This window comes from Lontra canadensis, unplaced genomic scaffold, assembly GCF_010015895.1.
Source record: "Lontra canadensis isolate GAN:19392208 unplaced genomic scaffold, GSC_riverotter_1.0 scaffold30, whole genome shotgun sequence".
Lineage (NCBI taxonomy): Eukaryota > Metazoa > Chordata > Mammalia > Carnivora > Mustelidae > Lontra > Lontra canadensis.
Genome location: NW_022631024.1, coordinates 18,701,559 through 18,722,304, shown reverse-complemented (window position 1 = coordinate 18,722,304; position 20,746 = coordinate 18,701,559). Strand labels below are relative to the sequence as shown.

Sequence of the window (20,746 nt, the reverse complement as noted above, 5' to 3'; positions counted from 1 at the left end):
CCCCGCGAAGTCTCCCTCCGCTTAGAGTCTCGTCGCCCTTCTTTGTGACCCGAGGAGAAGCACGTGCGGACCTGATGGTGCGGCGCCTCCCCACGGCCTCGGCTGTGACCAGACCCCATTTCCCTTACAGAGAAGATGGACGGCGGGAGCAGGAGCGTGGGCCTGGAGGGGACACTGGCGTGCGGTCCTGTGTGAACACGGTGCCCGTGGCTTAGAGCGGTCCAGCACTCAGTCTGCGTGGCCGGCCTCCCCCTGCCGCAGAGCACAGCAAGGCCAGGAAGCGTGAGTGACCCGCCCGGCGCCCCCAGCTCGCCTGGTGTCAGCCTTTGACCCGGCCCTCTGGACTCTGGCCCGGCAGGTGGTTCCCCTGTGGCCGCGTGGCCCAGCAGAATGGCATCCTACCAGCGTCCTTTCTTTCCATCCAGGATGTGAAAGGGGCAGAAAAATAAAGACCCACCACTCCGCACGCCCCTCCCCGTCTGCTAGAATGTTTCTCATGAACGCCCGTCCTGTGGTCGCTCTCCAGTCCAAATGGGAGGCCTTCAGCACACCAGGAAGCTTTAGGTTTCCTGGGTGCTTCTCAGAGCCGAAGGAGGGCGTCTCGAGGGCTTCGGTGAGTGCCCAAGTGCAGATGGTCATCAGCGCGCTCCAGGGCGACCAGGCTGCTCTGGGCATGAGCGATGAGCTTGCCGTGCACAGGAGCCAGAGAGCAGAGAAAGGCCAGGACGCCAGGCTGGCCGCCACCCCCGCGTTTACTGCCTGTGGTCTCAGCACTGATTTTGTCCCTTCAAGGGAGGAGGAAGCCGCAGACTTTGGCCCCTTGGTGCTGGATTCGGACAGCGACGACTCCGTGGACCGGGACATCGAGGAAGCAATCCAGGAGTACCTGAAGGCCAAGAGCGGGGCCGCCCAGCTGCCTGCGGCCACGGAGGGGGGCAGGCGGTCCAAACCAGAAGTTCCTCTGAGTAGCACCCTGATTGCCCCGTGTCCCCCGAAGTTGGCACCCAGCCCAGGAGGCACCCCTGGCAGCCGCGCAGGAGCCGGCCAAGACCGGGGCTCCGCCTCCCCGGTTAGCGTTAGCAGCGACGACTCCTTTGAGCAGAGCATCCAGGCAGAGATAGAACAGTTTCTGAGCGAGAAAAGGCAACACGAGACCCCAAGATGTGAGGTTTCTGTGGACGCGAAACCAGACCTCAGCAATAATGCGGTCAGATCAGCATTTAGATCCGGCAAAGAGCCGACAGTCAAGACACATCGGCAGGAAGTGATGGGGGCCTGCAAGGACTTTCTCTTCCGGAAACCTCCCAGGCTAGCCAAGGTGAGCGCACGGCCCCGAGGCCTCAAGTCCAAGGCCACTGCCGAGCCAGAGAGCGCGGACCCCCGCCCTGCAGAAGCAGCCCAGAATAAAGGCGCGGTCAGGAGGAGCGCTGGCCCTGGGCGGAGGGCCAAGCGAGCCAAGAGCGCAGCCCTGGTGTCCAAGGCGTCTGGCTCCAGCAGCGATGATGGCATTGAGGAGGCCATCCAGCTGTACCAGCTGGAGAAGAGGAAGGAGGCCGGCGGAGACCCGCCGCAGGGAACGCTGGGTGGGGAGGGGAAGGAGCCCGACCCTCCCACGCGCAGCACAGGCCATGCCACAAAAGGTGCCTTGCCTGAAACCCGCAGGAAAACACCAAGCAGGAAGAAGCCCACGGCCCCAAAGGCCGTGGACCTCAGCCCAGGTGGCCCTGACCCTGCCCTCCCCTCCAAGCCACCCAGAGATCCCAGAGCTGCTGAAAACGAGCTTGCGGAATGGCCGCCATGCCGGGCAGACACGTCCGCTGAGCTGATGTGTGCCGAAGCAATTTTGGATATTTCCAAAACCATCCTGCCAGTCCCTGCAGTGGGCAGTGAGAGACCCCTGCCCGCCAGCCCACTCTCCTGCTCCCTGACCGTGCCCTCCCGCTGTGATGGGGACAGCAGCTCCGTGGACAGCAATGACAGCATAGAGCAGGAAATCCGGACGTTCCTGGCTCTGAAGGCACAGTCAGGAGCTTGGCTGGCCCGAGCGGAGAGCTGCCCGCAGACCACTCTGAGCCCAGCACCGCCACCTGGCCCTAGGGTCCCCAGCTCTAAAACGCTGGGCCTGTCGCTGAGCTGCAAAAGGAAACGCAGAGGAGGCAGCCACACTGGGCCACTGTCCACACCCAAGAAAGTGAGAGAGATGGCACAGGAGGGCGCCCAGGATCCTGACCACAGCCCAGCGAGCGCACAGCCTGGCCAGGCCCCCAGCGCAGAAGGCCAGACCAAGGGCCAGCCCATCCCCTGCAGGCCACGTGAGGCGGGCGACCAGCACGGTGGCCCCGGGGGCAGCGTGTGGCCCGGCCATGGGAACACGGCCCCAGCACCGAGCGCTGGTGAGCGGGGCAGCTCTGAGGACAAGAGCAGCTCCCTGGACAGTGACGAGGACCTGGACTCCGCCATCAAGGACCTCCTGCGGTCCAGGCGGAGGCTCAAGAAGAGGTGGAGGGACCCCAGGGCCGCGCGCAAGAGGAAGGTCAGGTTCAGCACCACCGAGCCCCAGTTCTTGCATAAACTCGGTGGCTTGCGGAGAGACTGGACGGACAGAAGCCCCCATCTGTTGAAAAGCTGCCTCTCGAAGCCCAAAAAAGACAGCAGGGAGAACCTGGGGAAAAAGGCTCTGAGCATCTCCTGCAGAGACCCAGAGAGAACCGGAGCGGACGGCGCGGGCCCCGGCGATGTGCCCCCGGCCCTCCCGCTCCGGAGAAGAGCGTCTGAAGGGAATCTGTTCTTCCCTGAAGCCGCCACCTGTGAACTTCAAGGTGCAGCCCCCGGCCCTCAGCCTCCGCCCGAGGACAGCAGCTCTGTGGACAGTGATGACAGCATCGAGCTGGAGATCAGGAAGTTCTTGGCCGAAAAGGCCAAGGAGTCCGGGAGCGGCTCGGAAGCCCCAGGAGGGGCCCCAGCCGCCCCAGGGATGGGGAGTGTGCCTAGGCCAGAGCTGCCATGCCGGAAGGGGCCAGTGCCCGCCCTGGCCCCTCATCCCGGTGTGTGCACGCGGAGCCAGCGGGGCAGGGGCGGTCCTCAACAGGCCGGAGGCCCGGGGGGTGCGGGGAGAGCCTTCCTTCCAGGCGGGAGGAGCGGCCCCCGAACAGAGCAGGCCTGCCTCCCCAGAGCCGTGGCCAGGCACACCAGCATGGCGGGGGCCCTGTCTGCCAAAGGGTCGGCTGCTGGTCGGCGACTGGTTTGCACCCACAAAGATCAGAGCCCGAGAGGGACCGAGCGTGCCAGGGAACGTGCTCTTGGCTCGCTGCCTGCTCGAGCTGAAGTGGGCATCCGGGCAGAAAGCCCCGGTATGGCCTTTGCTGTGACGACCCAGGGCCAGAGCCCACGGACTCAGAAGCCGGGAGCAGATGGGCTAGGGAGCCCACAGGCCAGCCTCGCCCTCCCGTGGGCCAACTTCGCCCACCAGAGTCGGCTGCAGAGCACGTGGGCGCTGAGCCCAGAAGGCAGAGAGGCTGTGTGGAGAGGGGGCCTCAGCGGCCAGAGAGAGCAGGGGCGGGAGGGCCAGGACCCCAAGAAAGGCCTGCCCTTCACGGGCTTCTCCTCGCTGCTGTCCACACAGCTGTTCCACTTTGGAAAGAGCGTCTCCTGGGGCGGCAAGCAGGCCGGCGTCTTCAGCCCGCCCCTGAGTCTGCCCCTGCAGGGCCCGGCCTTCTCAGCCTTCAGAGAGACCCCAGCCGGCCACAGCCCCGTGTTTGGAAGCGCGCCCCTGCTCACGAAGAAAGATGGGGGACACTGGCCCGGCCGGAAGTCCCAGGCGGCGTGCGCTCTGCACGCCAGGAGGAACTCGGGCTCCGAGGAGGACGTTCTAGACCTGCGGTACAGGCGGGGGGCCACTGGTGGAGGCAGTGAGGCCCAGGAGGCCTTGGGGAGTGACTCCAGCGAGCTCAGTGACACCTCCATGGAGGAGGGTGGCGGCTCGGGGGCCAAGGGCAAAGCCCTCCAGCCATGAGGCTGCTCACGGGCTCCGTCTTCCTGGGAAGCAGACCCGCTGTGCCCGTGCGTGTGCGTGACACTCCTCACCCCGTGACTGAACCCAGATGCTGCTCTGCGCCGCCCTGTATATACTCCGTGCACTGGGAACGATGGTGTTATTTAACGGATGTGTCCTGGAATATATGATTTTTGTAGCTTTTTTGTAAATTATTTAAAGTGCTGTAAAAAATATTTTTGGAAAATAACCATTGTTCGATTTTATAGGGCGGGCCTCGCCGTGGCTTTCCATGGTGTCCAGGCGAGCGTGAGACGAGCGGACATGGGACCATCGTAGCCAGGGGTGACGTGACCTGACTCTGATAGTTCAGGGCAGTTGCAGCTGGGAACGGCTGGCTGTGTCCGGGGAAGGTAGCAGTCGCCACCGGCCCGCCCCGAGAGTCACAAAGGCACCCACAGAAGACTCCGCTGGGAAGCTGCTGGACAGCACTTTAACATAAAGGCCCCTGGGCCCACGAGGCCAGAGTGAGGCCTCTGGACTCTACACTTGTGGCCTCAATTGGAAAACATCTCAAAGCACAAAGGCCAGCGAGCGCACGACTGGCCGTCCCCTATTGCATGTGGAAATGCCACGGGAGGCCTCGGTGGCACACGAGGTCCACACCTGAGCCCGTGGTGTTTCACACCCAGTCCCGTGCGACCCCTGCGTGATTCTAGCAGCTCAATAAAGCTCTTTTTTATGGGAGCCACTGTTCTCCAGTCTTAGTCACAGATCCGAAGGGTAACAGACAACCTGTGTGTTCTCAATGTCCTCCTCTTGGCCTGGGCACTGGAACACACAAGGCTCGAGCCACTTGGCTGGTTCTGGTGCCCAACGCTGCAAGCGCCCGGGACAAGGCCCTGCACCCTCCCGGGATCGGGGCCTCATCAAGGTGGGCTCACACCACCCAGCAGACACGCCTGGTGGCTTTCCCAGGGCCTGCCTTCCCCAGGCAGGACCAGGGCCTGGCCCCACGCGGTGCATGGTCACGGGCGGGGCGCCCAGCCTCAAGGTGTGTTTGAGCTGAGCTGCGGGGCCTTGCCGGGTGGAGAGGTGTGGGGCTCCCCGTGCCTTCTGCCCAGAGGCAACCCGCGGGGCGGGCGCTCAGCGGTCACGGCGGTGCCGTGCAGCCGTCCAGCAGACTTCCGGCAGTGACCCCAGTCTTCACGGCTCTCCACTGCCGTTTGGCTGTGCTGGACTCAGAGCAAGGTTGACTTTGCAGCTCAGTTTAGCCGGCGTTGAACACGCGAGTGAATTTTCCGGGATTTAGCCGCACGGCACTCCCGCACCCACGCCGCAGCCTGCCCAGGACGCGTGCGGGCGCCTTTGCCAGCGCCCGTCTGGTTCTTACTCACTTAGGTGCTTCCGGGGGAAAACAGTTAAATTCGTGTAATCCATGCTTTAAATTTAATTTTTAAAGAGTGGTCTTCACACTTGAAAACAAAAATCAGCTTGTTTTGTACATAAGAACCGGATTTTTAAAAACGCTAATAAATCAAACACTGCTCATGAATCGGCTTTCGAAGCTTGTCTTCCCTGGACTGGCCTTTGTGGGGTGATGTCAAGGGGGCCCACCTGTGCATTTAGCCCTGGGCACCCCTCGCCCCTGCTGGGTCTCCCCCAGACCCGGCTCCCTTTGCAGTTGCCTCCTTCCTGCCTCTCGGGTTCCCGTGACCCCCACGGGGCCGACCCCCATGCTACGTAGTTCCTGGGCAGTGCGGGTCCATCCCCAGGACCCCCGTCACCCTCCTGCTTCTGCGCCCCCACCCCAGATCACCTCTGGCGCATGCTGGGGCCAGCCCAGAGGTGTCCCTGCAGCCTGTCTGGAAGGAGGGCTGCGGTGGGGGAAGTGAGTGGAGCCTGGCGCAGCACCAAATTAGCAGAGTCCAGGGAGCTGCAGCTCCCTACCCCAGGGGCTCGCCCTCCCACGCAGTCGGAGGGATGATGCGTTACCAAGTCAAACTGATCCTTGGGAAGCCACCCCCTCCCGTCTCCAGGAAGGAGTAGTCTGTGAGTCCGGGGCTACGGGGTTCCTTCATTTAATGTAAAGAAGGGGAAAGGCCTGATTTTCCTGTAGGGCATCCTGGGACTCACTGCATCTTTCCGGAAAGAATGGGCACAGGTGTCTGGGAGGCGGGGGGCGGGGGGCCTGTCGGTTGGGTGGGATGCCCGCGGCCCGCACCTGCAGAGGGAGGGTCTTCCACAGACAAGGCGCCGAATCTGGCTTGTCAGCAGGTTTTCACAAGCTGAGACACACCTGCACTGGGGAGCCAGGCCCTTAAGTTGCTAGCCCCGTACGCGCCCCTGTAAAGACAGGAAAGTCACTGCGCCTCCATTCCCCGTCCCTCCCCATGAACTGAAGGGCCTGCCGAAGGCCCCCACCATTGACGTCTGCAAAGCACAGCCGCGGCTGCTCTGGGCGAGGCCGACTGGGAGCGGGGAACAGTTTATTTGCAGGATCCGTGGGGCTTCTGCTTCTCCGTGCTCTCGACAGAGAGGTGCTCCCCGGTGTTGACAAATTTCCTCTCTGTTTGGAACCGCTCATTCCGAGTGACTGTAACTGAAAGGCGGAAAGCCGCTGGGGACAAGTCTACAGCACCCGTGTGAACACGTGTCTGGTGTCCCGAGTCGCCGTTTCCGCCCACCCACGGCCGCACCGAGGGACCAGTCAGTGAGGTCTTCGGAAGCCCTGTTTCTCGGGGTTTCATCGCGTGGTGGGGAAAAATCGGCCCCACACGGCCAGGCCTCCTCGGGGATGAAGACCGCCTCTCCTGGCCGCGCCATCAGCAGATGCTGCGCCCCCCTCTCTGCTAACTGTTCTGACCGTGGCGAGAACTTCGAGAGATGTCAGGACCCACATCAGAGAGTGGAGGGGTCCCTCCCCCCACAGCACCCCCGGGGGGTCAAGCTGACTGGGAACCCAGGGCGCCTTCCTGCCACCCTCCATGAGCCCGCCCACCCACATACCCTTCTCCCCGCTCACACATCAAGATTCCAGGCGGAAAACATGCTAAAATGGCCAGGGTCCAAAGCCTGCAGCTGCACCTCCCTGGGCACATCCCAGGTGGGCTCCAACCCAGGGGCTGCAGGGCTGGGGCTCATCCCAAGTGATGATGTCAAAATCCTCCAAAACCCTAGTGGGCAGACGGGAGCAGGGCCACTGCCCCGGCCGCAGGACCCAGACACCGGGAGCCCGAGCTGGAGACGCTCCTGGTTCTTTGGGAAGACAGGCACATATGTTCTATCAAAGGTACCTCTGTTTTCCATACCCTTGTTCTATGTAGAGGATCCCGTTAAGGACACCAGAATCGGGCTTTACCTCCTTAGCAGGGGTCTGGGGATTGAGTCCCCCATCAGGCTCCCTGGTCGGCGGGACACCTGCTTCTCCCTCTCCCACTCTCCCTGCTTGTGTTCCCTCTCTCGCTGTGTCTCTCTCTGTCAAAAAATTAATAAAAAGTTTTTTTAAAAAAGACTGTTTGATTTTCTGTGGAAACCATTTCCATCCCAAATTGGACATTAAGAGTATGGTCGAAATGTTTACTTTTGCATATTAATAAAAAAATTTTAATGAAAAAATAAGCAGGCATGAGTTTTAATCTCTTCCCACTTTCATGGGACAAAAATTTTCGTGGCTGGGTTGTCATCCGTGGTAGGGAACAATGACATCGCCAGAAGCCCGTGCTTCCCAGGCTTCCCAGAACAAACACACCATACTCTCAGGAAGGAAGGTGGGGAGCGGGGTCTGAAAGATAAGACACCGGCCCGGAAAAACTCTCCTCCTGGAGAACCCACTCTCTACATCCTAGCAAACGTGGATCAGGAACTACAGAGAGAAGTGTGTCATTCCCTGCCTGCTGGTTTTTTAACTTTGTACTGAAAACTAAAAGTGAACCCCCAGAGAGAAGTCCCACGTACACATCACGCCTCCACAGATCTGGCCTCCCAGGCCTGCCCCTCTGTGGCTGCGGGGCGTTTGCCTGGACTCCAAGCTGGCCAGCCTGGGTCAGGGACAGCGACGGCGCTCCTGTGGGTCTTCCCCACGCAGCCTCTGTCCTCGCCCCAGGCCCCCGAGCGGGGCACCCAACCCTCCCGCCGTGGCTCCCAGAGTTGGTGCAGATTTCCGCCAGGGAGCTCTGGAACCGAAACCCACTCCATCACTTGTCATGAGTATAAGACGGCTCCCAGGAAAGACACAGGGAGGGCTACCCAGACACTCCCAGCATCAGGCCACGACGCGGGGTCCAGGACGTCGACGGTCCTGCTCCCTGATTCCCGGTGAGTCAGGAATTCGGGATGTGGCAACATTTTTAATGAAAAGTCAAGCCATTAGCATCTTTTCTATCTTAGACATAAAACAGAACTAAGGGGGCCTGACAGCCCCGTCTGCGTGTTTTTCTAATCTTAAGAGAAAAAAACGTTTTCAGGGAAAGCAGTGAAGCCTGTCCCACAACTGGGCAGGTGATGAGAGAGCAGGGGTGACACTTCAGACAGCCGCCGGGTCAGGAGGCCGGCCAAGCGCAGAAGGACGGCTTGCTGACGTTGTAACTGGGGTGGAAGTTGAACCGGTCGTAGGGGGTGATGTGGTTGTCGGGACCCGTCACAACGCTCTTCTCCATGGAGACGTTGAAGGTATTGTTCTGGAACATTCCACCAGCTGCAAGTTGTCTGGAAAATTTATTCGAATTTGGATAAAATACTTTCTGTAAGTGAAAAGGGACACTCGAATTAATGGGGTGTTGGAACGTCCCTGAGTAGTCAGCCGACAGGCATTTCTGGAAGAAAAGTAAGCATCTGCGAGAAAATGTCATCTCGGTTCCCAGGAAGCAGAGAAGCCAGGGTGGGGGGTATGGCCTAGTTCGCCCCGGACCATCCTGCTTTATACCCGAGGTCTGGGAATAATCACGGACAGTGCCTGTGTTCCCCCTGGGCGGACGGAAGGACGGCCTGCCCCATGGGACCCCCGGGGTCCTGCCCCTACCAACCGGAGAAGTGACCGGACCTCTCTGAACTTCAGTGTTCTCTTCGGTAAGAGCCATCCGTGAGTCTCAACCCTGACTGCAGGGTCGAATCCCTTTAGGGCTTTAAAACGTCTCTGATGCCCCTACCGCACCAGCCCAGGGGCGTGGGGAGGCACTGCCCTTGTGGAGTGAGGCCCCAAAATGGGAGTCGTTACTGTCCTGGGTATCCAGGGGTGCCCGTGCCCGTCTGCTGGCCTCCACCTGGCCCAGGAGGGGCATCAGGAGGATTTTAGAAGGGGGTTCTAGATCTCCAGGCTGTGAAGTCGACCTCAAAAAGGGGGGTGGAGAGTCCACAAAGGTGCACAGGTCCCCACATCCACCCATGAGCCTTGGGCTTGTGCAACCAGGGATATGGGCCGGTACTGTTTCTTAAGGTGACAGGTTAATTAAAATCAAGTATTATTCCAGAAAGAAAGCAGCTGTTCTCTTCTTGGCCTCAGAACTCACTGCCCTAAGGTGCCAGAGGTCATAGTGCCTGCATGTGACCAGGGCCAGTCTCCCGGGATGGCTTGACCAGTCCGCATGTGACCAGGGCCAGTCTCCCGGGATGGCTTGACCAGTCCGCGTGTGACCGGGGCCAGTCTCCTGGGACAGCGTCACCAGTCCGCACACACCTTTTTGATCCATAAAAGCTTTCACTGCCGAAGTTGCTCACTCACTTATTTCTCCTCTGCCCTGTTTGGGAAGGATCAGATGTGCCCCCTCCCGCTTTGGGATGCTGGGACTCAGGGCCCCTCCCCACCACCCCCTCATGGTGTGTTGCCCTCCCCAGGAATCGGGGGGGGGGGCAGCCTCCTCCCGGAGAGGCTCCGCAGACCCACAGGCTTCCCACGTACCGGCATCTCGTGCACAGTGGGGGCTCTGCTCCCATAGGCACCATTACTGGTCCTATACACTGAGATGGCCTTCTTGGTCCTGGCGGGTGAGAAACAGCCTGTTTTCAGTTACTCTAAGGACGCCCAGACCGCAGCCTTAGAACGTCTGGTTGCGGAGCTCTGCTGGGAAGGCCCCAGGGTGGCCATGCGGCTGTGCAGGTGGGCTCCCGTGGGGCTCGGCTCAGCCTCCCCTGCTCGAGGTCACCCCAGCTCTTCCCCAAGGGGGGCAAAGCCCCAAAGACCTCCTGGAAGGAAAACGCAGCCCCCGACCTTTCGACCCTTCTCCTTCCACCCTCCACTTCTGAGCGTCTGGGGGAACACGCCCACGGTCTCTCATGCCCACAAAGTTTAACGGAGGGGCTGTTCTTCCCAGGTCAGCTCTGCCTTAGGCCACCGGACCTTGGGCAAACGCTGTCCGTTGGCGCCCCAGCGGCCTCTCTCGGGAAACAAGGATGAGGAGGGGCCCTCGCGCCCAGCGCTGCAGAGGGGACTGGGTGCGGGACGGCAGGGCGGTGACGGGTTCCCGGCTGTGCGGTCTGAGATCTGCATGGGACAGTGGGGGGTCGCCGATTCCCATTTGCAGAGGCTCCAGGCGGCCTAGAGGACCGAAGCTTATCCCCGCACAAAAGCGCGGGGCTGGGCCCAGTAGCGGGGTGCGCGGCTTCCTGGCCACCCTTGCCCTTGGGAGCCCCCACCCCGACCCCGCTGGGGCGCCCGCAGCTTCGGGCACTTTCTCACTCACTGGGTGCTAACGGCTGACCCCCCTTTGACTTGGGCTCCAGGACAGGCTGGGGACCTGGGGACGCCCGCGTCCAGGCCTGGCGAGCGGAGCCTCCGCCCGAGCCCCTGCGAGGTCAGGCGGCCCCTGACGGGACCCCGTCCTCACCCGTAGCCCCGAAACCACGCCGGGTTGTTGAACCTGGCCGGCAGGTCGTCGTCCACGCGGTAGCAGTCGCTGGTCCTCTGCGGGAGCGCGGAGGCGGGGGAGGCCGGGGCCGGGGGAGCCGGGGGGGCCGGGGGAGCCGGGGGGGCCGGGGGGGCCGGGGGGACCGGGGCCGGGGGCTCCGCTGCCGTCGCGCACGCTCGCGGGCCCGCCTGGGCCATGCGCCTGCGCTCGGGGCTGCGGCGGGAGACCGCGGGAGGCCGCGCGGCGTCCCGTTGCCAGGCGACGGCGAGGTCAGGTGACCCGGCGGCCCGGCCTTAAAGGCGCCGCGCCGGGAGGCGGTGGGGGTTGGGGGCGACGCCCGCGTTCCTTGCCATCCCCTCCCCGCAGGGGGGCCCCGGGCCTCGCGCTTCACCCGCGAACGGCCCAGCGCCAGCTCCGCGTGGCCGCTCACTGCGCGCCTGGGCGCCGCGGGCCCAGACGTCGTGTCCCCGGCCCGGAGTCTTCATGCGGACTCCGGACGCGCCCCGTCCCACGGGACGCTCCCTGGGGCAGCGGCAGGCGGTGCGGGACTGTCCCGAGGTGCGGAGGGCGAGGGGGCCGGCGCGCGGCCCAGCTGCAGGGGCTCCTCCGGGACGGCAGGCGGCGCTGCGCGGAGCAGCCGGGGAGCGGTGGCGGCGGCGGGAGGCGCGTCCTGGCCCGGCCCGGCCCGTCCTGCCCTCCGCGCCATGGCGCCCGCCGTGCCCCGGCTGCTCGGCGCGGGTGAGTGCGCGCGGGCCCCGCGGGCGCGGGCGGGAGGCTGGGCGGGGGTCCCGGGGCGGCGCGGGCGTCCCCGCGGCAGGGGGCGGCGGGACCCGCGGGGACCCCGGCCGGGCGCGCGCCTCCAGCCCGCTCTCTCCCCAGGTGTCTGGTCCCGGCCGCTGCGGCCGCGCCTGCTGCCGAGCGCGACCCCGGGGCGACCCCTGCCGAGCGGCAGGACCCTGACGAGCGCCGCGACCTCCGCCGTCAGCGCGCCCGAGAGCAGCACCGGTAATGCCGGCCCCTCCCCGAACGCGGGGTTGAAACCGTCCGCCAGCGGGAGGCCCGGGGGCCCCGGCTTTCGTCGTGACGCCCTGGGGAGGGGTGCGGGCCGGAAAGAAGGGGCAGCCGGCCTCCCTCTCTTGGCCCGGCAGCCCCGCATGGTCCGCGCGGGGGTCACCCGCACCGAAGCGGCGCTACTCTGCCCCTCCGCACCCTGATGGGTGGCACCCCTGGGGTGGGTGGGAGGAGGGAGACATTACCACGTGGCGTGGCTCCTTGGGAGGTGACCGCTGAGTCCTCCCCGACTCCTGCTGGGGGGACTGTCCTCTGGTGGCTGGGTGGAGCCTGAAGGACCTCGGAAACCAGCCGGGCCCCTCCTTTCTGGGTGAAGACTGGACCGGGATTCCCCAGGAGCAAAGCGGGAGTCAGACCCTGGCTCCAGGCAGGTCTCCCGGAGAGGACCCATCTGCCGGGCTTCACTGCCCCTCCCCACCCCCATGTTGCTCCCCTCCACCTTTGGGAGCTGGGGGTCCACAGGCCATGGCATCCTCTCCCCCTACCCCAGATGTCAGCGACAGGATCCTCAGTGAGCCCCTCAAGCACTCTGACTTCTTCAACGTCAAGGAGTTGTTTTCCGTGAGAAGTCTCTTCAACGCCCGCGTGCACCTGGGCCACAAAGCAGGCTGTCGGCACAGGTAGCGGACTCCCTGGGCGGGGTATGGCGGAGCCCAGGGATCTGGGCAGGACAGTGAGCGGCACAGCAGGAGGCCCTCCTGCTTCAGGATCCTTGGGGTTCCTGTTACGATGGCATGGAGCAGATTGAGCGCCGTCCCATTGATGGGGCCACTGAGCCCCAGGGAGAAGTGTTCATCCTCGCACTCCGCTCTGGTACCTGTGCCAGACTTCATACCTCTGAGGCTCCCGGCCCTAGCAGGGCAGACCCATTGCTGGCAGCTCCTGGGAGCAGGGGACGGGGGCTCCAGGATTGCAGAGAAGGGTCTCACTGGGATGGCCGCAATTGAGGATGTTTTGGAGGGTCGGGGAGGCCAGGGAGGGAGGTGCTCGGAGACATCTAGGGGGACGGTGATGGGACCCAGCTCCCCGGGGCAGAGGAGCTGGACCCAACCCCCATCCCACCCCCACTGCCTCGTGGCGGGCTTGCAGATTGTGCCAATTCCGGGGTTAGCAGACCCCAGAGGGCCCCTGGGGCCGCTAGCCGGGCGGGGTTGGCCGTGCACAGGTTGCCCACTCTTGCGTGGGTGGGGTCTCCGGCAGGTTTATGGAGCCCTACATCTTTGGGAGCCGCCTCGGCCAGGACATCATCGACCTGGAGCAGACGGCCGTGCACCTGCAGCTGGCCTTGAACTTCACAGCCCACGTGGCCTATCGCAAGGGCATCATCTTGTTCGTGGGCCGCAACCGGCAGTTCTCGCACCTGATTGAGACCACGGCCCGGGACTGTGGCGAGTATGCACACACACGCTACTTCAAGGGCGGCCTGCTGACCAATGCCCCGCTCCTCTTGGGCCCCGGGGTCCGCCTGCCGGACCTCGTCATCTTCCTGCACACGCTCAGCAACGTTTTTGAGCCGCATGTCGCTGTGAGGGACGCGGCCAAGATGCACATCCCCACGGTGGGCATCGTGGACACCAACTGTAACCCCTGCCTCATCACCTACCCCGTCCCTGGCAACGACGACTCGCCCCCGGCCGTCCAGCTCTTCTGCAGGCTCTTCCAGACCACGATCCACCGGGCCAAGGAGAAGCGGAGGCAGATGGAGGCCCTGTATCGTCTGCAGGGCCCAGTGGAGCAGGGGGCCGGGGCCCAGGGGCTGGCTGCCCCTCCTTCCCTGGGAGCCTAGGCCGGGCTGGACCCAGGTCCCTCCACACCCCCACTCCTCACCCGACGGAGAGCGGCAGCCCAGCCTGCCGCTATGCTGGGAGCCCCTTCCCTGGCCCTGGTCTCCAGCAGGTTCCCGGTGGCTCAAGGCATCGCTTGGGTCCCTGCTGTTGGTAAACGTTCCCGGCAGCTGCCCCCCACCCCCACCCTAGGGGCCCGCTCCAGACCTGCGGGGCCCGGCAGAGACACAGAGAGCGGGCAGCTGGTCCCGAGAGGACCCGTCAGGAAACGTGCCTGTCCTAGAGTCTGAAAAACCTCGCTCGCACCTTGAATTTGGTCCTCTTCGCTTTCCATTCCCCGCCAGTGCAGGCCAGGGCCGGGCTGCTTTGTCACGGGAGGCCTCAGGGCGAGACCCCCAGAGAATCCCCTCTGGGCTGGGACAGGCCAGGCCAAGCGGGCAACAGAGTCACAGAAATAAAGCTTATGTTTGGACAAATGTGCCTCTGCAGCCTGTGGGTTCCACAGCGTGGCTTACATGCTTTTGCTTGTGGATGTGGCATTTGTGACACTCCTGCAGAGCCCACAAAGCCCCCGGGTCTCTTGAGCTTCGTGTGTGCAGGCCACTCGGCACTTGGCGATGCCCAGGGATTTCTGGGGCGTTCACTGCACCACCTGCCACTCCTGGAATGAGATGCTCGGCCCCCATCCCTCCAAGCTCCCGAGAGGCTGGTTCTAAAGAGCCAAGACCCTTTGAAACCCAAATGCGACGTGAAACCATCCTGTGAATGGCAGTTCTGGGGCCTGTTCAGGACCCCCGCGAGCCCAAGGGGGACAGAGAGCCATGCCAGGCCTCAGAAGCAGGCTGTGGAAGGAGGATGTGTCCCAGGCTGGCCCCCGAGCGGCTCGGATCTGGGTAGGACAGTGAGCGACACAGCAAAAGGCAAAACACATGGGACGTGGGATCAGCCCTCGTCCTGTCCTGGTTTAGGGGCTGGGGTCGGTGCGATGGTCCCTACCCCGTACCACCAGGGGAATGTACTAACTGCTGGCCTGGCCCCGGCCCTCCTCTGTCCTCTGAGAGTCCCCAGAAGCTGCATGCTGAAGGCAGCAGGGGTGACACCGGTTGTTACTGGTCACTGCCGTGCGCTGCTCCTGGGAGTACTGGGGGCACAGCCGGGCAGACAGGGGGGCCCCTGCTGAGTGAAGAGCTAACAGGACAGGGAGACACAAGTGAGCGAGACACCTTTAGGGCATTGGGGACCCAAAGGTGCGGAGCAGGCTTCTGGGACAGACAGTGCGGCCACTCTAGGAAGATCAGGGAGGCTCCTGGGCCACTTCTAAACTGACCTATAAGGCTGACCCTGGTGGCAGGGGACCTCCAAGCTTGCTACCCTGGAAATGAACCCCAGGAGCGCCCAAAGGAGTCGGTGAGTGTGTGCAAGGCCTGGAAGACGGGACTGGCCTCCCTGTAAGTAGAGAAAGGGGGGCCTCCACCCTCCCCATCCCCTAGGCTGCTGCAGTGTCTGACCTGCCCCTAGACCGGACCTCCCTGGGCCCTGGCAGGGCACTGTTGCGACCAGCAGCTATCTTGGTGCTGGTGGCAGCCACCAGAGCAAGGGCCTGGGAGAGCCAAGATCATGGATTCGTGACCACAGTGAGGTTGAGTGCCATGCCACCAATGGGACAGGAAGCACGGGGAGTGTGGGTACGAGGGGTCTCCAGGACCGGGCATGGGGAGGGCTGGAGGGGCTCCTGCCCCCAAGCCATCCAGGAGCCTTACCACCCAGAGTTTCATAAGGGCTTCACCCTGTAAGTGGCCATAGTCTCAACCCTAGGAGTCTGGGCTGCTCCCCTCACCCCCCTGCCCCCTCTGCAGCCCCGGCCTCGGCAGGTGCACGATCATCCTTCACATACGTGTAAGACAACACGGCCATCCTTCATACTCTGTTGCCCCTCAGGATAGGGACGGGAATATTTATGCAATTTCTGTTGTGGGACTGTCCCGCCTTTGTCCAAAGCTTAGCCCCGTTGTGAAAATGAGTGTGCCCTGACTGTGGACGGGAGCCGAAGATGCGGACGGCCCGCGCTGACACCCCAAGGAAGCCGGTGGAGCCAGGGCGGCGCCCTCTCCTGTGTCCCCTCTCCCGGTGCACCTGCACCTCCCACTGGAGTGACCCCCGCCGCCGATCCCGCACCTGCTGCTCCCAAAAGGTGAGCAGGGACCCCCGCCCCGCACAGCGGCTCCCTCTCACCTGCAGGCTGTGTGTCTCAGGCGGGGCACTTCCCTCTCTGAGCCTCAGGTGTCCCGTGTGGACCCCGTGTGCCCCGAGGCCCGACCCCACACATGGGGTTGCTGTCGGGCCTGTTGGGACAGGTTCCCGACCCCGTGGCCAGCCCGTGGAGAGGGCTCCTCTCCGCCATGAACAAGCCTCGGTGTCCTGTGTCTCGGCGAAAGCCGCTTTCCCTGCTGTGAGGGGGTTTCACATTCCATCTGGGGGTCCCATCCTGGCTGTAGCCAGAGCAGGGGTCCCTGGGGGCTGGCGGAGGGGCCCCGGACCCACTCAGAGACCCGTAGATGCTGTGGGGCTTCGTTCACTCCGCACGTGGACAGGAAGCCCCAGCTAGACAGTCTGCCTAAGTCAGGGAACAGGGCGGACAAGTCTCCCTGCCCCGCGGGCCTCGGTTCCAGGTGGGGGTCCGCCGGGAGCCCTAGAGAAAAAAGCAGCGGTGGGGACAGGACACTCCGTGGGATGCACAGTTGGCCTTCTCTACATATGGATCTCTGTGCCCTCGTTGTCCGAAGGATGAAGGACCCTAGGACGGAGGAGAGCCCCTGTCTCCCAGGGGGTGAGGGAAGGCGGAGGACAGGTCGGGAGCAGAACTGTGTGGCTGGGTCATGGTGCAGGTGCTGTGCAGGTCCCTTGTGCACACCTGGCCCTCTCGGGAGGGAGGCCTGTGTGCCTGGTGCACCTGTCCTCCACCTACCCCTGGAGGAGAGGCCAAGTTCAAGCATTCCCATGCCCAACCCTCAGGGACAGTTGGGAACCTGGGGTCTAGAGAGGCAGGGACTGGCCCAGGACAAATGAGGGGTACAGAGTCGAAGGAGTGGGAAGCTCTCCAGTCCTAGGTCAGCTCCAACCCTCCCATGAGGCTCACTTTGGGGGTGAGAGCCCCTCAGATCCTCGGGGTAAGTCCCCACCCTGTCCCATGTGGGGACATGACCTTGGGCATCCCCAGACATGTTCACCTGTACACGCGTGCATGTATGTGCATGCACACACACGCACACACACACACACACACACACTACTCTGACTGCCCAGCTGGGGGTCAAAAGTAGAGGACACCCTGGAGGCGGGTGGGTGATGAGGGGGAAAGAAGAAAGAGGTCAGAGACAGCTGGGCCATGGGGCAGGGGCATCAGGACTCCTGGCAAGAACCCAGATCCATAGCATAGGGGAGCAGAGTCACGCCAGGCTGATGGTCAGGGGCTCCCCAAAGGGCCCAGGGCGTTTGCCAGGGCACTGGGAGAGGACAGGGTCTGGGGTCTGGTATAGAAAGTAGGAAGAGACACTCCCCAGTCCGGATGGGGCTGGAGCATGAAGGGATTCAGCTCACTCATCTGTCAAGTGGGCTGAGGAGATGGGGTGTCCCTAGGGACCCACAGGCTTGTAGAAGAGACTGTTGGCCTTGGATCTCCATCACGGACCCACTGTGCTCCCAGGCCTGGGAAAATGCTTAGTATGCCCTCAAGGTGCTTCTGACCAGAGGGCAGCCTGGGGGATTGGGAGGCTGAGGACGTGGGCTTCTAGAAAGTGGCAAAGCACTTAGCCACTGGTCTGGGAACCAAGGTCAGCCCCTCGATGCTGCCGCCTCAGAGGCCCCATTTGGAAGGGGCTCCAGACTCTGTGCTCTGCTCAGGGTGAGGAGGCCTTAGGAGGGAACCAAGCACCAGGACAGGAGAGGGAAACGGGGACAAGGGGGCATCTGGGGTTTGCCACATCACCCCAAGAACTCCCAATTCTGCTCCTGGGAAAGACACAGAGACACACCAGGAGACAAGGTCAGAAAGTAAATTGTAGCCTTCCTACAGGGGCTGGGACACGGGCAGCAGGGGAGTGGCTTTGCCTGGACCCCAGAGCAGACCCGGGCCCCTCTGAGCTCTGTTGCACGCCCCGCCCAGTTCCTGCTCCCCCTCGCATTGCCAAGTGTGTGCACCGGCCTCCTGTGATAGCAGGGACGGAACGTCTGTAGAGTCCTTCCCCGGATGGCATCCTGAGAAGTAGAAGCCAGAAGACCCTGCTGTGCCGATGGAGAGCCCGGGTAGGCCCTGGGAGGCACAGGGTCTGTCTGGGGTCACAGTCTCGGGTAGAAGCAGGAACCTGGACCAAACCCAACTCTGTCCTCAAAGCCAGGACAATGGTTGCACCCTGGGCTGGCGGGGGCTGTGGGAGGGCTGTGTGGGTGTCACTGTATGGACGGGGCATGGAGTGAAGGGTGAGCACTGAGCAGCTGGGGGAGGGGGTCCTCGGGGGCTTGGCTGGTAGGTGGAAGTCGGGGAAGGGGTCCCCAGGATGGTGACCTCACTTCCCTGACCACAGAGACCAACAGAATTGGAACCCGCGTCACCAGGCACCCACATTCCAGGGACGCCCCCTCCCAGCTCATTGCCTTGGACATCGTCCGACCAACAACACATTCGCATGTTGCATCCCCAACGCGGGACGCTGGAGGCAGAGGACTGCGCGTCCGGCAAACACTTCCCCTCGCTCGGGAGGTCGTTTCAGGGCTGCCCGACGCCTCTGGGCATTCGGCCGAAAGCAGAGAAAGGTGACACCGGGAGGCCAGAGCCGGCCACCCAGCCCTACAAGCTCTCATCGACGGGCGCAGCCCCGAGTCCCCTAACCCCCTGTGTGTGTGTGTGTGTGAGTATGTGCCAGTGTGTATGTGTGCGCGCGCGCGCGTGTGCGAGTGTGTGTGTGCGTGTGTGAGTGTGGGTGTGCATGCATGTGTGTGGAAGGAGGACTCATGTGGGGTGGGGCCTTCCTGAGCAGGAGCAGGTGGATGAGGGGTCAGATGCTCGGTGGGCAGGTCCCATTCAAGGTCAAGGCTGGCTGGGTGGGACGGGGTGTGGGGGATGCGAGCTCCTGGCCAGGGTTGAACCCGAGAGCCCTGCAGGTGTCCCGGTCCCGGGTGCAGGGCTGTGCACACACAGGTCTGTGTCTGATGTGGGAGCAGCAGGGGAACTGGGCAAGAGGACAGTGGGGTCGGCCGGGCAGGGCTGTGATGTGTCTGGGCCGGCGACCGGTCCCTGTCTTTGCAGAAGGCCACGGATGAGGAGAAGAGGCAGGCGGACATGACCTCCTCTCTGACCCAGGAGTCCGCAGTCCCAGGAAAGGCTTCCGAACCTCCCAGGCCACCTGCGGAAGCCCAGCGCGAGGGTGAGAAGGCCGGGGCTGGGTGCCTGGGGGTGTGTGGGGATGGGTCGGTGCTGGGCCGCACAGGGACGAGCCCCACAGGCTGGTGTGGGGCCAGGAGCAGGGACTGGGCTCAGAGCACCCAGCACTCGGGGAGCCGTCCCGCTGAGGCTTCCTTCCCGGCTGCGGCTTCTCTGGGAGGCCCCGGGCTGGGTCCCGTCTGCGCCAAGGCACACGCAGAGGCAGGCACGCGGGTGACCTTCTCTCCTGTCACAGCTGCTCCATCCAAGGAGCTCCGGCCGGCCCTGACATCAGCAGGAGCTGGGCATTGGGGGACGGTGCCTGCTGCCACCTCAGCTGGGGACCAGCAGCCGGCAGGGGACCAGGAACCGGGCCACAGAGAACCTGACGCTGCCCAGGAAGACCTGGTGCCTGCTCCCGCCCCAGGCCCTGCCCCTGCTCCAGCTCCTCTCTGGACCCTGCCCCTGCCCCTGCCTGGGCCCCTCCTCCTGCCACAGGCCCAGCTCCTGCCCTGGATCCTGCACCAGCCATCGCCAGGGCACCTGACCCAGCTCCAAACCCTGCCGCTGCCCCTGCCTCTGCCCATGCCCCTGCCCCTTCTGCTGCCCCTGCCTGGGCCCCCGTTCCTGATCCTGGGGCTGCCAGTCCCTGTCCCTGCCCTTTCCCCTGAGTCTGCCAGGGCCCTTGCCACTTGCCCTGACCCAGCTCCAGCCCTGTATCCTGCACCAGCCGCTCCTGCTGACCCTGTCCCTCCCCTGGCTCCCGTTCCTGCCCCTGTCCCCGATCCTGCATCTGGCCCGGCCCCTGGCCCGGCCCCTGGCCCCACCCCTGCCCCTACACCTGCTCCTGCGGGGCTCCCAGAGCCCCCTCCACAGCGCCCCGCTCTGCGGGGAGAGCTCCCTGGACGGTTCCCCTCAGTCCCATGCCCCGACCCCGATGCCCCGCCACCAACACCGTGTTTCATCCCCTCCCCCTGTGTTCTTTCCCTCCAGTACAGTGTCGCTGTCATCGTCGCTTTCTACGTCCTCTACGCTATTATCTCTTTTAAGTAAAATGCATCCTTTTCTGTGGATCTCGTGCTGAGCACTCAGTCCATCCCCGGCGCCCTCCCCCCACAGCCCAGAACATCCTGGGGAACATCTCCTTCCCCAAAAGGGACCCTGAGCCCAAGCCCTCCCTGCCCATGACTCCCCCAGCCCGGCCCCTCGCCAAGCCTCAGCTGCTTTCTCTCCCGCTTCCTTCACCTGTTCTGGATGTTTCTGGGAGGGGAATCACCCAGCAGGTGCCCTGGTGTCTGCCCACTTCTTTCCAAAGGGGACTGGGTTTTGTCCTTGGGTGTCTTGGACATAGAACTTCCCTTCTGCCATACCGAAACCCCGGATGGATTCCAGAGGAGACGGGATCATGGAGGCCCCTTGAGTGGATAGGGGCCCAATGTCGGGGCCGAGACCCCTGTTCCCGCTGGGACACCACAGCCTGACCCCAGATACCACACGGCAGCTTCCTCCCGGGGCCCACACACACACCAGGGCAAGGCAGAGAGCTGGAAGACACACCACACGCGGCCAACGCAGCACTCACAACCCAAGGCCAGAGAAAGCTTTCCCCGGCCTCTGGTCCCAACCAGGCTCCAAGTCACCG

General features: G+C 63.6%; 3 protein-coding genes across 3 annotated transcripts; 2 read left to right on the top strand and 1 right to left on the bottom strand.

Moving 5' to 3' along the window:
• The first annotated feature begins 225 nt into the window (after positions 1–225).
• Positions 226–4,053, top strand: PPP1R26 (protein phosphatase 1 regulatory subunit 26). The gene has a single exon (XM_032866232.1). It carries the CDS (start codon positions 488–490, stop codon positions 4,010–4,012), a length of 3,525 nt encoding a protein of 1,174 aa, XP_032722123.1. The 5' UTR covers positions 226–487; the 3' UTR covers positions 4,013–4,053.
• Positions 4,054–8,530: 4,477 nt separating this feature from the next.
• On the bottom strand, positions 8,531–11,030 carry CUNH9orf116 (chromosome unknown C9orf116 homolog). Its single transcript, XM_032866390.1, has 4 exons — positions 10,958–11,030; positions 10,813–10,891; positions 9,888–9,966; positions 8,531–8,733 (listed from the first exon to the last, which is right to left on the bottom strand). Exons 1-4 carry the CDS (start codon positions 11,028–11,030, stop codon positions 8,533–8,535), a joined length of 432 nt encoding a protein of 143 aa, XP_032722281.1. The 3' UTR covers positions 8,531–8,532.
• A 485-nt stretch (positions 11,031–11,515) lies between these two features.
• MRPS2 (mitochondrial ribosomal protein S2) lies at positions 11,516–13,972 on the top strand. Its single transcript, XM_032866231.1, has 4 exons — positions 11,516–11,571; positions 11,713–11,838; positions 12,395–12,524; positions 13,105–13,972. The coding sequence occupies exons 1-4, from the start codon at positions 11,538–11,540 to the stop codon at positions 13,688–13,690; spliced, it is 876 nt and encodes a 291-aa protein (XP_032722122.1). The 5' UTR covers positions 11,516–11,537; the 3' UTR covers positions 13,691–13,972.
• The last annotated feature ends 6,774 nt before the right edge of the window (positions 13,973–20,746 follow it).

What these genes read in the sequence shown, in the direction of transcription:
- PPP1R26 (XM_032866232.1), top strand. Translation starts at nt 488, where the DNA reads ATGTTTCTCATGAACGCCCGTCCTGTGGTCGCTCTCCAGTCCAAATGG.
- CUNH9orf116 (XM_032866390.1), bottom strand. Translation starts at nt 11,030, where the DNA reads ATGGCCCAGGCGGGCCCGCGAGCGTGCGCGACGGCAGCGGAGCCCCCG. An exon ending in GGTCCCCCCGGCCCCCCCGG is followed by an intron (nt 10,892 to 10,957) that starts CCCCCCCGGCTC and finishes CCGCGCTCCCGC; the next exon opens with AGAGGACCAGCGACTGCTAC. An exon ending in GCGTGGTTTCGGGGCTACGG is followed by an intron (nt 9,967 to 10,812) that starts GTGAGGACGGGG and finishes CTCACCCGCCAG; the next exon opens with GACCAAGAAGGCCATCTCAG.
- MRPS2 (XM_032866231.1), top strand. Translation starts at nt 11,538, where the DNA reads ATGGCGCCCGCCGTGCCCCGGCTGCTCGGCGCGG. An exon ending in GCCCCGGCTGCTCGGCGCGG is followed by an intron (nt 11,572 to 11,712) that starts GTGAGTGCGCGC and finishes CTCTCTCCCCAG; the next exon opens with GTGTCTGGTCCCGGCCGCTG. An exon ending in AAAGCAGGCTGTCGGCACAG is followed by an intron (nt 12,525 to 13,104) that starts GTAGCGGACTCC and finishes GGTCTCCGGCAG; the next exon opens with GTTTATGGAGCCCTACATCT.